This window comes from Eptesicus fuscus, chromosome 10, assembly GCF_027574615.1.
Source record: "Eptesicus fuscus isolate TK198812 chromosome 10, DD_ASM_mEF_20220401, whole genome shotgun sequence".
Lineage (NCBI taxonomy): Eukaryota > Metazoa > Chordata > Mammalia > Chiroptera > Vespertilionidae > Eptesicus > Eptesicus fuscus.
This window is the reverse complement of record NC_072482.1, coordinates 77,332,723-77,348,919: the sequence shown is the minus strand read 5'-3', so window position 1 is coordinate 77,348,919 and position 16,197 is coordinate 77,332,723. Positions and strand designations below refer to the sequence as shown.

At 36.9% G+C, this 16,197-nt stretch overlaps 1 protein-coding gene across 1 annotated transcript in view; it reads left to right on the top strand.

Annotated features, from left to right (window-relative positions):
- Positions 1–15,057, top strand: part of ENPP3 (ectonucleotide pyrophosphatase/phosphodiesterase 3) — an 82,408-nt gene extending 67,351 nt beyond the window's left edge. The window contains exons 22-26 of the mRNA XM_028142094.2: positions 2,559–2,694; positions 5,189–5,266; positions 6,305–6,437; positions 7,977–8,130; positions 14,802–15,057. Of these exons, the coding sequence (XP_027997895.2) occupies positions 2,559–2,694; positions 5,189–5,266; positions 6,305–6,437; positions 7,977–8,130; positions 14,802–14,972 (672 nt within the window). The 3' untranslated portion in view covers positions 14,973–15,057. The remainder of the gene's footprint in view (positions 1–2,558; positions 2,695–5,188; positions 5,267–6,304; positions 6,438–7,976; positions 8,131–14,801) is intronic.
- The last annotated feature ends 1,140 nt before the right edge of the window (positions 15,058–16,197 follow it).

Below are 16,197 nucleotides of genomic sequence, written 5' to 3'. Positions count from 1 at the left end.
CTGTCCTTTTAGTAGGATTTCAGAAGGGAGCAAAGAAAAGTGTATTCAATCAAGTTGAGAAGTCTACTTGCTCTACTATGGTGGTTTTTAAAAAATATATGTTTTTATTGATTTTTAGAGAGAGAGAAAGGAAAGAAGGGGGAGAGAGAAACATTGATCTGCTGCCTCCTGGATGCCCCTTACTGAGAATGGAGCCCACAACCTGGGCATGTACCCTGACTGGGAATCAAACCCGTGACATGGGATGATGCTCAATGAACTAAGCCACATTGGCCAGGGCCACTATAGTATTTTCCAACTGCACTATTGCGGTATGTTTAGGAGGTCCATTCTTTGTTTGGCTTTTCCCAGACTTATCTGCATGTCCTACCTATTCTATATCTCCTCATGGTATTTTCTATCTATAAATATAGCACACAATGTATGTTGCCTTTTCCTTTGTGATTTGATCTGGTATTTTTTTTCCTCAGCTTTATTGAGACACTAGAGGCCCGGTGCACAAAATTTGTGCACGGGGGGTGGGGGGGGGGTTGTCGCTCAGCCCAGCTTGCACCCTCTCCAATCTGGGACCCCTTGGGGGATGTCCGACTGCCCGTTTAGGCCCGATCCCCAGTAGGATCGGGCCTAAACTGGGCAGTTGGACATCCCTCTCACAATCCAGGACTGCTGGCTCCCAACTGCTTGCCTGCCTGCCTTCCTGATTGCCCCTAACTGCCTCTGCCTGCTGGCCTGATCACCCCTAACCACTCCCCTGCCAGCCTGATCGATGCCTAACTGCTCCCCTGCTGGCCCAATTGCCCCTAATTACCCTGCCTGATCACCCCCAACTGCCCTCCCCTGCTGGCCTGGTCACCACTAACTGTCCTCTCCTGCAGGCGTGGTCCCCCCCAACTGCCCTCCCCTGCCAGCCGGATTGCCCCTAACTGTCCTCCCCTGCAGGCCTGATCATCCCCAACTGCCCTCCCCTGCTGGCCAGGTCACCCCTAACTCCCTTCCCTGCCAGCCTGGTCACCCCTAACTGCCTTCCCTTGCTGGCCTGATTGCCCCCAATTGCCCTTCCTTGCAGGCCTGGTCCCTCCCAACTGCCCTCCCCTGCTGTCCAACTTGTGCTGTCCATCTTTGACCACATGGGGGCGGCCATCTTGTGTTGGAGTGATGGTCAATTTGCATATTACCTCTTTATTATATACACTGAGTGGCCAGATTATTATGATTATGATCTCTGAATACATAATAATCTGGCCACTCAGAGTGTGTGTGTGTGTGTGTGTGTGTATATATATATATATATATATATATATATATATATATACATATTAGAGGCCTGGTGAATAAATTCGTGCATGGGTGGGTTCGTGCATGGGTGGGGTCCGGCCAGCCTGACCAGGGGAGGGGACATGGGCTGTTGGCCCGCCTGCCTGCTGGTCAAACTCCTAGTCGAGGGGACAATTTGCATATTAGCCTTTTATTATATAGGATATACAATGAGTGGCCAGATTATTATGCGTTCAGAGATCATAATAATCTGGCCACTCAGTGTAGGATAATTGACTTATAACATTGTGTAAGCTTAACCCTTTGCACTCACTTGCTTTTTTCTCGATTCCTTTATTCTAATGCTAACCGTGTCGAGTCACACTCAACATCCGAGTGCAAAAGGTTAAGCTATTCATTGTGAATGTTTGACAAAATGATTACTGCATACATTTTAGACTCGAGAACTAATTTTTGCTTTTAGTGCAAAGCAGTAAATAGAAGGATATCATAATTTAAAATTATTTTTATAAATTATAAAATTTGTTAAGAAATATATACATTGTAGGCAATTGAGGGCATATAAGTCAAAATCTCTGGAAAAAATAAATGAATAGCAAAGTGTTTACTTACTCATGATTATATGCTAATCAAAATATAATGATAACTTAATACTATATTACCTTAAATATTGGTGTTAGCACATTTATAGGATGCTTACTAGTGAATACAGTATGGTATTAGAGTTACAAAGAAAATTATTTTAAAAATTCTTATATTTCATGATGAATAAACCATAATTAAAATTTATTGAAATCCCCAAATAGGTAAGTTTAGACCACTTACAGCTTCTGTGAACTAATATTAGGTTCATAGACATTTTTGCCCAATTGAATAATAATATCCTTAGTTCAATATGTATTTTCTTAAAGTTTATATTTTATTTTCAGTTTTTATTTGCAAGTACAACATATATCACCCCCTAAAGTTAGATCCTGAAAAGGATTTTGTTTTTTAGCAGTAGCTCCCATTATCCCTCTGCTCTCAATTCAGGTTTTATACCACAAATATTCCTTTCCAAGGTGTATTTGATTTGTCCTCCTGGTGTCCCTCACCAGAAGGGAACCACAGAAGAAAACACTGCTGAAGACATCCATTTTCATTGCTTGCGTAGACCTGATTCACTAAGAAAATAGGAAAAAGGTTAAATGAAAAACATTCTAGGGAAGTTACAAACCATATAAGGTGATGGGTGAGCCACAACTGTGGGCGTAATTTTTTTTTTCTTTTCTCTCTTTCAACAGGGAGACACATCACCTCTTCCTCCCACTGTCCCAGACTGTCTGCGGGCTGATGTCAGGGTTGCTCCTTCTGAGAGCCAAAAATGTTCCTTCTATTTACCACACATGAATATCACCCACGGCTTCCTCTATCCTCCTGGTTAGTATAACTCTTTTTTAGAGCAGCAGCTTAGAAAGCCCTCATCAGCTGGATGTGGGCTTGTGCCTTAAACATATACTCGCCAGCGAAACTATCTGCTTGGGCTGAAGTAGCTGCCCAGGAGGCTTCCAGTGGTTGTGGACTGGCCCGAAGCAGGGCAACAGCTATAATAAAGACTAATAAATTTTGCAGCGGGAACCACACATGAGCTCTAATCTGGCCCAGATGTTCAGAAAGTTCGGCAGGTTTAAGTTTAATTTTAAAACTGAAGATTCTTTGGAGAGGGACACAAGCGTCTGAAAAAACATTTTTTCTGGCTGCTGCCCAAGCTAAGGACTGCATCGAGGATGCAGCTGTGCCCGTGAAAAGAAATCCGGCTGGAATTCAGGCCTCTCACTCACTCACGCTGTATATCCAACCATTTCAAACTGTGGATTAAGCAGCAGAATGAACTTTAAGTTTGTTTTTTTTTAAAGAAAACATCTCTCTTGGGAACATGCAAAAACCAGTGTGATATTTTTAAAACTCACCTCTCTTCCCTGTTCAGTGGGAAATGCTATTTTAATTAATTCACCTATGAGATTTTCAACAATTTCAGCTTCTGGGGATGGGTTTACTCCTGATATTTGGCTTCATTTTTCTTTTTGTTGTTGTTGTTGTTAATCTTCACCTGAGGATATTTTAATTTTTTTTTATTTTTAGAGGGAGTGAAAGGGAGGGGGAGAGACAGAGAGAGAAACATTGATGTAAGAGAGACACATGGATTGGTTGCCTCTCGCACACACCCTGACCAGGGCCAGGGATTGAGCCTGCAACCTAGGTTTGTGCCCTTGACCGCTGGAATTGAACCCAGAACCCTTCAGTCCGTAGGCCAATGCTCTGTCCACTGAGCCAAACTGGCTAAGGCTGGCTTCATTTTTCTGGAAGCCATGATCAAAGAGATCAATGTAGAGATCTATAATTTCAAGATTCTGAAGTTCATAGTCAGAGGGAAAAGGGTTAATGACGGCAAGTAGCATTACAATGTAAACTTCTAACACAGAATTAGGATAAGTAAATTGATATATCTTATTAAAATATCTACAGACAATTAGAGCTACTGAATTTATGCAAACCCTAGGATAAACCTTAAAAGACTTGAGCAATTTACTAATAAATGTTTTTAAATTGGCATATAAAATTGTATCTGTTAAGCCATGGGATGTTCGTTGGTACTTATGTATGTTTGCCTCAACAATGGAATGAAATTATAACTACATATTAAGGATAAAATGAAACTTTCTTCTAACTCTCCACTATAAGTTTTGTTAAAAATGCCACAGTAAGCTAATTCTTATGGTTTTCTTTTCTCCTCTCTGAAAAGGGGATAATGCTATATTGCCCTCCCAACTTTCAGGGCTCAGTTTAAAAAGTAGAAGAGCCTTATAGGGGATCTGAGGACCATGAACAGCACGTCAAGTCAACCAACAACTTAATTTTCCTTGCCTTTTGGTACCCACCCACTGGCGTTGCATTTCAGTTTTACTTAAGATACCCCAAGGTAGTTTAAATATGAAAGGTATTCATATTCATGCACATGTATGTACAGGCTTGCAGCTTTTTTAGCCTTCACAGTACTTCCGTGGATAGATGCCATGAGACAAATGAAACAGAGGCACATGGCACTTTGCTCAGGTGGTTCAGCTGGCAGGCAGTGAGTGGGGCTCCAGAGCTCACCCCCAGCGCTCACCATGCTGGAGTCCTCAGCGTGAGCCCGTGAGTCCTCAGAGCCAAGCATTTGGAGTGTCATCGGCAGTCTTCACTGAGTTAAAACTCACTTTTTAAGGAAATTTTATTTGGGAAGAGTCTTTTAGAATAGCATTATTGTTTTGTGCACATTCGATAACTACGCATTCATATTGGCATTATACTAGTTTCCTAGAGCTGCTGCTGCAAGAGCCTTGGTGGCCTTGAAACAACAGAAAGGCATTCTCTCACAGTTCTGGAGGCCAGGGGTCCAAAGTCAAGGTGTCAGCAGGACCATGGGCCCTCTGAAGGAGAGAAGAGAGAGAGAGAGAATTCTTTACCTCTTCCAGCTTCCGGGGGCTTCAGGTGTTGCTAGGCTTGTAGTTGCATCCCTCAGATCGCTGCCTCGGCTTCACATGGCCTTCTCCCCGAGTCTCCCCTCTTCTCAACCTTCCTCTCTTTATAAGGATTTGAGTCACTGGATTTAGAGCCCACCCTAAATCCAGGATAACTTCATCTTGAGACCCTTAACTTGATTTCATCTACGAAGATTCTATTTTCCTACAGGAAGATTCTATTTCACAAATACAGGAAGGTTGGTAACAAGTGCCTAAAACTGCGTGTATTAGTGATGGCCCCTATCGGAGAGTACTTAGTGTTTTTGTTAGTATTGCTAATTTACATTAGTATGTAATAGTAATTTGCCTATTAGGTAGTATGTCATATTTTCTCTTGTAGCTAGATTTAATACAATGTATTTGTTTTGCAGCATACAATAGAACTTCTGATAGTCAATATGATGCCTTAATTACAAGTAATTTGGTCCCTATGTATGAAGCATTCCAAAGTAAGTATATGTTTAGATTATTAATTTAAAAATACCGAAGTGACTCTTTAACATTACAAACTAAACACATCTTTTATTGAAATTTGTTCCTGATACTGAGTCATCTCATTTTAATGTTTTAAATATAGGAACAAGAGGCTCTCTGACATAATTTCTTTTTAACTTACTTCATCTTTAGGTGACTTGTTAGAATTTTGATAAATTTTTAAAAAATATATTCTTATTGATTTCAAAGAGGAAGGGAGAGGGAGAGAGAGATAGAAACATCAATGATGAGAATAATTGATTGCCTTCCTTCTGCACTCCACCCACTGGGGATCCAGCCTGCAACCCCAGCATGTGCCCTTGATCAGAATCGAACCTGGGACCCTTCAATCTGCAGGCCAACACTCTATCCACTGAGCCAAACTGGCTAGGGCAGAATTTTGATTTTTTTTTTATCCTAACTTAACTGTGAAGAACTATTCACAAAACAACATTTTACTGACACCATAAGTAAATGAAAGGTATTTAACCTTAGAGTCAGAAGGCAGTATGTGTATTGTGACCTTTTTTTTTTTTTTTTTTTAATATTCACTGTCTCCAAAGCAACTCAGCATTGAGGAGAAATTTGGAGACATATTTTATGGTAATTTCAAGACTGCACTACATTCACAACAAAAGGCTTTTATCAATGTGGCTATTTATTAATTTTAATATACTTTCATTGGTTTCAGAGAGGAAGGAAGAGGGAGAGATATAGAAACATCAATGATGAGAGAGAATCATTGATCAGCTTGCCTCCTGCATGCCCCCTACTGGGGACCGAGTCTGCCACCCAGGCATGTGCCCTGACACGGAGACGAACCGGGACCTCAACCACTGAGCTGCACCAGCCGGGTGTGGCTGTTTATTTTTGTTGCATGGATTATTTTGCAGAATTACCCAATTAGCACTGAAGCAGAACTTGATGCTATTTAAAGCACATGTCTATAATAGAAAATATTTGCATGTTCAATAGAGGTAGATATTTTTAACACCTTATTCTTTTATTTTTAGAAATATGGGACTACTTCCACAGGGTTCTTCTCCTACAACATGCCAAGGAAAGAAATGGAGTAAATGTTGTTAGTGGACCAGTATTTGATTATAATTATGATGGTCATTTTGATGATCCAAGTGAAATTACAGAGTAAGTAATTTGAAACCAAATGGACTCTTTGATTTAGCAATTGAGCATCATGAAGGGAAACCTCAATATTTTAAATAAGAGCTCAGTATTCTAAATATTACATAGTATATTTTCATACACACGTCATTGTTGACTGTTTTAACTAGTCTATCTAAATATTTAGTAAAAATTTTATATGGCAAAAATTTAAACTAATGGGCAAAGAAATAATGATGTCTAGGAAAAGTTTAGCAAAATTTATATTTGGAAAAATTCTAAACTAATGGGCAAAGGAAAAATGTGATTTTGTAAAGGTTGAGATGGGGAAGACACTGTACTGCTGATAAATATAGAACCAGTCCAGCAATAAAAAAAAAAGTAATGACAATTTATAATATTGTCCAATAGTAGATGACTCATAAAAGTAAAGCTAGTCCTATTTCACTACATTTTTGTACTAAACCTGGTCATAATAGGTTGCTAAGAATTACCTTTGAAAGCAGCACAGAGGAATAGAGAGATTTAAAAGTTTCATCCATTATTTCTCTTTATTATCAAAATGTATAAAAGGCCAAACTAAACAATTGTATTGTCTAATCCTAGACATGTAAGTAAAGCAATGATTTATACCTATACCTTCTGATAAAGTAACATATATGACTACTCAGTATGTGGCCCTTTTGTGTTTGTTTGCCTTGTCCTTATTTCAGTGTTTGTCAATCGTATATTACACCATTTCATAATTCTGCAGACAGTTGGATAGCACTTTACTACCTGCTAGGTGTTTTCTGAGCACTCACATATATTTCATTTAGTCCACAAAACATCCTTTGTTAGATTCCATTAGCCCCCATTTAGAGATGAGGAAATTGAAGCACAGAAGAATTAAATAGCTTGCGTAAGTTCCACAACTGGTAAGTGGTAAAGCCAGAATACAAAGCCAGGGTAGTGCTGAGTCCATGCAGAAATTCTAAGTCACAACCATGTGTTACTACTTACACCAGATCATATTCCTTTTAGAGGACTCATACTAGCTTAACTTTATTTTGCACTTAAAACTTTCTAAAGCACTTTCATGTTTGTTATCTGAAACTGAAGGAATGTCATATCAGTTGTATGGATTTATCCCCATGTCTACACGATGAAGTTGAGGAAACTTAGTAAGTCATAGAATGCTAGAGGATTAGAACAAATCCAGACATCCAGTGCGACTGCATAGCTAGAGTTGGAGTCCATTCCGGGCTTCTTTCTCAGCCCCTGCTTTTAGACAATGTCACTATGAAGTACAAAGTCAACAAAACTGGGAAACACAGGAGGCACGATATCATGCTCTGCTTTTCTTTGTATTCTAATGTTTCGCCATAATGGTAAAATAACCAAGCCTGGACTTCAATAGATCTCTGTTCTGCTCATTGCCGCCCAAAAGTACATGATACGCTTTTGTACTTTCTAGTCATTTACTTTCTTTTTACTTTGGCATTTCTTTAAAATACATATCAAGGCATTTATAATCTTTAGAGGTAAATGTATAACATCAAGTCTTTTCAATTATGTTTTTAGATATGTCAACAGCAGTGTTCCCATCCCAACACACTACTTTGTGGTGCTGACTAGTTGTAAAAATAAGAGCTACACCCCCGACACCTGCCCTGGGTGGCTGGACGTCCTATCCTATGTCATCCCTCACCAACCTACTAACGTGGAGAGCTGCCCTGTGAGTATGCAGCGGGAGAGTCCCTGGGACCTAAGAAAACAATCAGTCAGAGCTCCTCTGGGCTCTCATAAAAGTGGCTCTGGCTACAATATATTCTATTAGGTGTTTCATGGGTGATGTTGTATGAAAAATATCTAACTTAAAAACTTTTCCTTAGACTATTGGTCTTCATGTAATTAATAACAATTTAAACATGTATGTGCCTACATGAACATGAGTTTATATATGCCTATTTTATGCACTTACACTTTATTCACACTCACTAATAAGGGAATGGGTGGTGTCTTATTAATACTTTGATTCTGAACACAAACTTGAAGGTTCTGTCCCAAAGTTGGCACTAGATTAATGTTTCTTGAATGAAAGTGTAAATATACAAACTTCATCAACTTGAAACATGAGATCTGAAATTAAATATACCTATATAAAAATATAAACATAAAAAATAACTTAGTTCAAGTAACATTCCTTATTGAATATCATGTATTAGTCCATCTTAAAATCTTTCTGGATCAAGGCAAATTATGTATAAATAGTTACTTCAACTTGCATATATGTTCTTTTTTTAATTTAAATTCTTTATTGTTTAAAGTATTATATAAGTCTCCTTTTGCCCCCATTGACTTCTCCCCAGCTGCTCCCACCCCACCAGCACATGCCCTAACCCCCCTACTGTCTGTGTCCATTGGTTGTGCTCATATGCATGCATACAAGTCCTTTGGTTGATCTCTTACACGCTCCCTTTCCCTGCCACCTCCCCTCCCCCAGCGTTCCCTCTTAGGTTGGGTGGTTTGTTTGATGCTTCTATGTCTCTGGCTCTACTTTTGTTCATCAGTTTATGTTGTTCATTATATTCCACAAATGAGTGAGATCATGTGTTATTTATCTTTCTCTGACTGGCTTATTTCGCTTAGCATAATGCTCTCCAGGTCCATCCATGCTGTTGCAAATAGTAAAAGTTCCTTCTTTTTTATAGCAGCATAGTATTCCATTGTGTAGATATACCATAGCTTTCTAATCCACTCATCTGCTGATGGGCACTTAGTCTGTTTCCAAATCTTAGCTATTGTAAATTATGCTGCTATGAACATAGGGGTGCATGTGTCTTTTCTGATTGGTGTTTCTGATTTCTTGGGATATATTCCTAGAAGTGGGATTAATGGGACTTCCACTTTTAACTTTTTGAGGAAACTCCATACTGTTTTCCACAGTGGCTGCACCAGTCTGCATTCTCACCAGCAGTGCACGAGGGTTCCTTTTTCTCCGCATCCTTGCTAGCACTTGTCATTTTTTGATTTGTTGATGATAGTCATTCTGACAGGTGTGAGATGGTACCTCATTGTCGTTTTGATTTGTATCTCTCGGATGATTAATGACTGTGCATATTTTCATAGGTCTCTTGGCCTTCTGTATGTCTACTTTTGAAAAGTGTCTATTTAGGTCCTTTGACCATTTTTTGACTGGATTGTTTATCTTCCTTTTGTTAAGTTGCATATATGTTCTTTATAGAAAAAATATGTATCCTGATAATTGTGTTTTACTGAAGTTATTCAACAAATATACTGAGCACCTATTAAGTGCACAGTATTGTAATAGAAACTTTTTAGAATGCACAAAGGAGGAATACATTGTCTCTTCCCTTAAGAAGTTCACATATAACTTTGGTATGTAAGTGAGATACATAAATGAAATATAAATAAATATAAATGAAATATAGACATGTAAATGGGCGAGTCAATAATAGAAGAATTATTTTTCAAATTAAAAAGTAAGAGATGTCACAAAGTTAGAATTAATTGCCAAATAAGGATTTAGTGTTTCAAATTCAAAACACATTTGGCTGGGGTGATCAATAAGGGTAACATAAAATGTGGCAAGAGTAGGGCTGGGCCCTGAAGGATGGGCCAAACTTGAACAGACTGAGAGGATTAGGAAGAATCTTTCAAGAAGGGAGTGGAGAATGGAGGGGATTTGCTATTTTATTGGATGCAAGAGCCAAAGGGAAGGCAAGAGATACTTAAAGATGAATCAGAGATTTTAAATGTAGATAATTATGAAAAAGAAAGAGGGAAATTTGGAATGAGAACTATTTGGGCAGGTAGATAGAATAATTAAGTTCAGGCATGTCCAGTTTGTAGAAACAGGCATTCACATGGAAAATATCATAGGTTAGTAGAGACTGGAAATTAAAGCTTAGGTTCTAGGCCAGATTGGGATTCATCTCTTTTCTTTCAGATGTTCACCACATAACTGCTTTCACTATCCTATGTACTATGGGAGACACACAGAAACATCAGACATGATTCTATCAAAATCGTCTAGCACTTAGAAGCCTAGTCAAATAGAAGAAGAGATCAGTGGCACACAGTGGAACTGACCAAATTGATATAAGATTTCAAAGGAAAAATACTTCCTGATAGGGCAGGTGACATTTTAACAAGACCTTGAAGATAGAATTTGAACTTGTGTGTTTTGAGTGGCCTTTTACTGACTAAAGATAGAAGGCAAAGGTTAGAGGCTACACATTGGGTCACTCATAGTCCTAGAGTGAGAGAGTTTCCAAACATGATGCTCTCAGGAGATATAGTCTATATATAGACTAGATATAGTCTAGTCTAGAATCTCTTCCTATTTTTCTTGTCCGAGTTTTATCTAGTTGAGATAAGAGTAAGCCATTAGTCTTCACTTCCTCTCCCAGTGGCAGACATGGGCGACTGATAGAAAGAGGGTGGTCCCCTTTATTCCTGAATGAGGAGTGTTGTTTATCACAGGGGTTCTAGGTAGCCATTATGGACTGATTAGAATGGGTGTGCAAAAAAGGAACTATTTGCTATCCCTGGTCTAGGCCCTTATCACCTTCGGAAAATCAATCTGAAGTGGCTTCATTGTCTTTTGTCCTCCCTCCTTCTCTTCACCTCTGTACACCACTACCAACTTACTTAAAATTTAGTTTTTTATTACCACGTACCATACTTTCTTATACCCAAACTCTACCTACCTCAAATAAAAGAATAAACAAACACAAATCTCCCAACCTGTACACAATTTACCTTCAGTTGACCCTTGCTGGGCCAACCAAAGTCCTTGACATTACCTTAATGCATCTTGGGTTTCCCTACCTCGACATCATTGCTCATGCTCTTCTCTCCTCTAGAATGCCCTTTTATTTCCCATCTTCTAACATTTTTTACTTATACTCTGAGGTAAAGTACAAATGATCAAAGCTGTCCCTGATCATCCATAGTAGAGGTGATCTCAAATTAATAGCATGTCCTCTCTATTGAGTAAGACATCATCACTAATGAATTGGACATTTTCCAAAATGTTGAGGAAGTTGCATTATAGTAATAAGGATATAAAATCGATAAAGATACTTATGAGACATGATGAGTACAAAGTGAACGTAAACCAAATTATTATTATAAGAGAAATTGTGAAGTTAATAAGATGTAGCTGTTAATTAGATATGGGGGAGGAGAAAGGCAACATGAGAGTCAAAACCGACTAAAATTGAGGCATGACTAGCCAGGATATACATAAGAACATCAGTTGTTTTGGGAAGGATGAATTTGTTCTTGATGGTTTTCAGATTGGAAGTCTTGGAGGATATATGAGGAGTAGGTTAGAATAAAGTGAACAAGTTTTAGAATTGAAAATCCTGGTTTCAGTTATTGACTTGGCCTCTTTGGGTAAATAACTGAATGTCATTTTCCTCAATTGTATTAAAAAAGTCAGCTCCCTCATGAAATTGTTGAGGATTAAATTAGATATTTCATATAAAATACTAAGATTTCTCAATAAATAATAAGCTAACTGTGGCCATCAACAAGAAATCACTTCTAGTTATGAAGTTAACATTCTAAAGTCAACATGAAGTAAAATTGTATACAGGTAAAACCTGTATAATCAAATCACTGCAAAAGTACAGTACTTATGCAAACCGTACCTTAATAAACCCAAATCAGCCAATGCTTCCTCTGGCATTAGAACAGATAATTGTGCTATAAGCACACAATGAAATAGTTGGCTTGCTTTAAGGAGCATGTTGAATGAAAAGTATGCACTTTTAAACATTCTAACCACTGAATCTAGGGAGGTGTTCCCACTATCAGAGGTTTAAGGGAACAGACACCAGATATAGAAATGATAGATTACAAGCCCACTTCACACTTGATCTAGGGAACTAGATTCATATTGCTTTATTTATTTTCTTTCTTCCCTTATCTCTACCAACTTTTCTACCCTCCTTTTCCCTTTTCTTTCCCCCTCAATTTTGTATTATTAAATTCCTCTCAAATAAATGAAAATGTTGCCACAAGTCCAAGTGACTATGATTATTGTAAGTTATTCAGCAGATATTGAGCAATATAAGTATGGTCATTGGAAGAAATATTAGCACTATAGAGATAGATTTGGTATTAAACCATGGGAGTTAAATAAGATCAAATTGAGGGAAATATCTATACTTCCAGAATGGAAAAAATTTAGGTCGGTTGAGGAAATCTCTACCTTAAATACTAGTATAAAAGAAACAAACAAACCCAAACAAGTAAGTCATCAAACAAGTAAAGTTATGGAAATAAAAGGAGGAATTTTCAGAAGTTTGATATGATCATCTATAATTAAAAGATCTAAAAAAAAAATACACTCAATTAGTTCTTCTTTGACAAAGCAGTTTTGTTAGTGTGTTAGAAGCAATAACCAGACTATTAAGTGGTTAAGGAGAGAGTATAAGAGAGTGGTTAGGGGAGAAAAATACTGAAACTAATATTGCCTCAAAAAACTAACAAGTGAATTGTATTTGGGGGATATAAAATACTTCTATTTATGTAATAGTTCTAACACACATATAATCAAATATATATATATATATATATATATATATATATATATGTTTACATACACACACACACACACATATATATATATACATATATATATATATTATATATAATCAAAAGTATGCATTTAAATACAGCTCATAAAATGTGTGTATATGTAAGGCTGCTTTCTGTTGGGATGTACTGGTACAACTAGAGCAGCGCCTATAGCTGGGTCTCTTCAGATTGGTTGGTGCTATTGAACTCTCTGGTATCAAAGAGCTTGAGTATCACCCCTGCAAGATAAAGCTTTGTGTTATATTTTAAGACCATTTAATTGCAATTTTAAAAGAGGGAAGACTGTCAGATGTTCAGTAAACATTTAGTTGGATGGATACCAAATGAGCCAGGAGAGAGAAGAGTAATATAAACTCAGTGGGAGAAAACCTTATGAAAAAAAGTCATTGCCCTAGCCCGTTTGGCTCAGTGGATAGAGCATCAGCCCACAGATTGAAGAGTCCCGATACGATTCCGGTCAAGGTCACATACCTTGGTTGCAGGTTCCCCAGCCCTGGCCCTGGTCGGGGTGCATGCAGGAGGCAACCAATTGACGAGTCTCTCTCACATCAATATTTCTCTGTCTCTCCCTCTCCTTGCCACTTTCTCTAAAAATCAATGGGAAAATATCCTTGGGTGAGGATTAACAAACAAACAAAAAATAGTAATAAAATATATTAAATGATACTGAAATGTGAAATAGTAAAGGCAGGAAAAAAAAGAATGAATTAGAATCCCATTGGAAATAGGAGCTTTAATTATTATAATGCCTATTTATTTAAAAAATTAACTTATATTATGAATCGCACACAGAGAAATTCTTTAATGGTTAGGAACATAACGTAATTTCCTCTTACACTTCCTCTGGCTCAAATAATAGCTGCTATTATTCACACTATGGTTTGGGGAGGATGAGGGGAAACAGAGGTATCACCCACTGTCAGTGGAAGTGCAAATTGGTATAAACACTTTGTGCTAGGCTTATATATGGTAAAGTCAAAGTTTCATGGACTCTCTGACCCAGAAATTTTATTGATATATGCTAGAAACTCATGTTCTTGAACTCAGGAGGCATGTGCCAAATCACTTATTACAGTATTATTATTATTATTGGGCATTTATAATGCCCAAATACTATTAATATGGCAATAAGAAATAAATAAACCGTGCTATTACAAGACATAGCTAAAAAGATGATTTAACTAGACCTAGATATATCACTATGAATAAATGACAAACATAATGTTGAATGAAAAAGTAATTATCAAATACCACTTATATTACTTATGTAAATTTGAAAACCCATAAATTAATAGTATATATTGTATATTGATACGTACCTACTGGCTTCACAATGACTCACAAAATAATAAGTTCAGAGTAGACTTAACTTTATCTGTAATATTAACTTCATCGGGGACTTAACTTTATCTGTAATATTTCATTTAAAAAAAATGTACATCTGAAGTGGATATAAAATGGCTAAACTTGATGACTTTGTGGTGGTCTGTATTTGCTGTAATATACTTTGTACTGTTGGTTTTCTTTTTATTTTAATAAACAAAATTTAGCTGTATCGAATTAATATTTAAGGCAATAACAACCACAGGAACAAATATCGAATTATGTTGTACACCTGAAACTAATAGAATATTGTTTGTCAATTACACCAAAATTTTTAAAAACTAAAATAAAAATCACAGGAAAAAGGACAACTTCTAAGTAATGGGAGATCTTTCTATTAATTAAAAAAATATGCCCCATGGAAAATGGTCTTTTGTTTCTTCTTTTTAGGAACATAAACCAGAAGCTGTTTGGATTGAAGAAAGGTTGAAAGCTCATGTTGCTCGGGTCCGAGATGTGGAACTTCTTACTGGGCTAGATTTCTATCAAGAAAAGGCACAGCCTGTCTCTGAAATCTTGCAGCTAAAGACGTATTTACCCACATTTGAAACCATTGTTTAACTAAATTTATAAAACAATGTTGATAATATGTAAATGATTTTTCCTGTTGAGGAATCATAAAATAAAGTTTTCTATTTTTCCCTAATTCCTCTGAAAGCCATATTTTATTATTTTCATTGTTCTCTTTTCTCTTATACTAGTACTTCTTTTGGAAAATGTATTACTTTATTTTATTTTTTAAAATATATTTTTATTGGGGGTGTCAATCAGGGGAAAAGGAGACATATGTAATACTTTAAACAATAAAAAATAATTTTTAATTGATTTTAGAGAGGAAAGGAGAGAGAGAGAGAGAGAAACATTAATGATGAGAGAGAATCATTGATTGACTGCTTCCTACATGACCCCCTCTAGGAATCCAGCGCACAACCCGGGCATGCGCCGTGACCAGGAATCAAACTGTGGCCTCCTGGTTCATAGGTCAACATGACACTCAGCCACTGAGCAACACGGGCCAGGCCATTGGAATTAAAAAAAAAAAAAAAAAGACAAAGGTTTTCTTTACTTGTAGGATTTAGTTTTAAAATTTATGCAGTGAAAAATATGCAATACAGACAGTCTAAAAGACAGGACACAAACTGAAAACTATTTCAGCTATATGGTAAAATGTGGAGAGAGATAAAATCCCTCTAAACAATGTTCCCCTGCTCGACTGAGGCCTGACACTAGATAAGATCACCCAGAATTTAGGCCCCAGTATGGGGAGACAAGTGGAGGAGGTTTATAAACCTGAACTGAGTCTAACTGGGTGTCCTCATTGCTTCTCAGTTTCTCTAAAAGTGACTAAATAATTTCTCTAAATCACTTTTAAATGGTTACTCAACCAAGAAATAGAAATTTCAGTCAGAAAAATTAAAATTACATTTTTCACAGATATTGTGATATTCTATTTTCCTTTTGTATACTCATTAACCCCTTAATAAGAAATATTTATGTATGAAATTATTCTGAAAGAAGGATACCAATGATTTAACAGGTCATGGTATTACAGATTTGTAACTGCTACTTTTTAACTTTTAGTATGTAGCCTATTTTTATAATGAGCTTGTTTTATTTTTTAAATTTGAAAGTGTTAACAATAAAGTTAGTCACATTTTAAAATATTTATTTAGAAACAATTTCAAAGATACAGGAAGTTTGCAAGAATAGTTTCAAGAACTCTTGTGTAACATTCCTTCAGCTTTACTAATTATTAACACTCTTGCTATGTATCTTTATGATATTT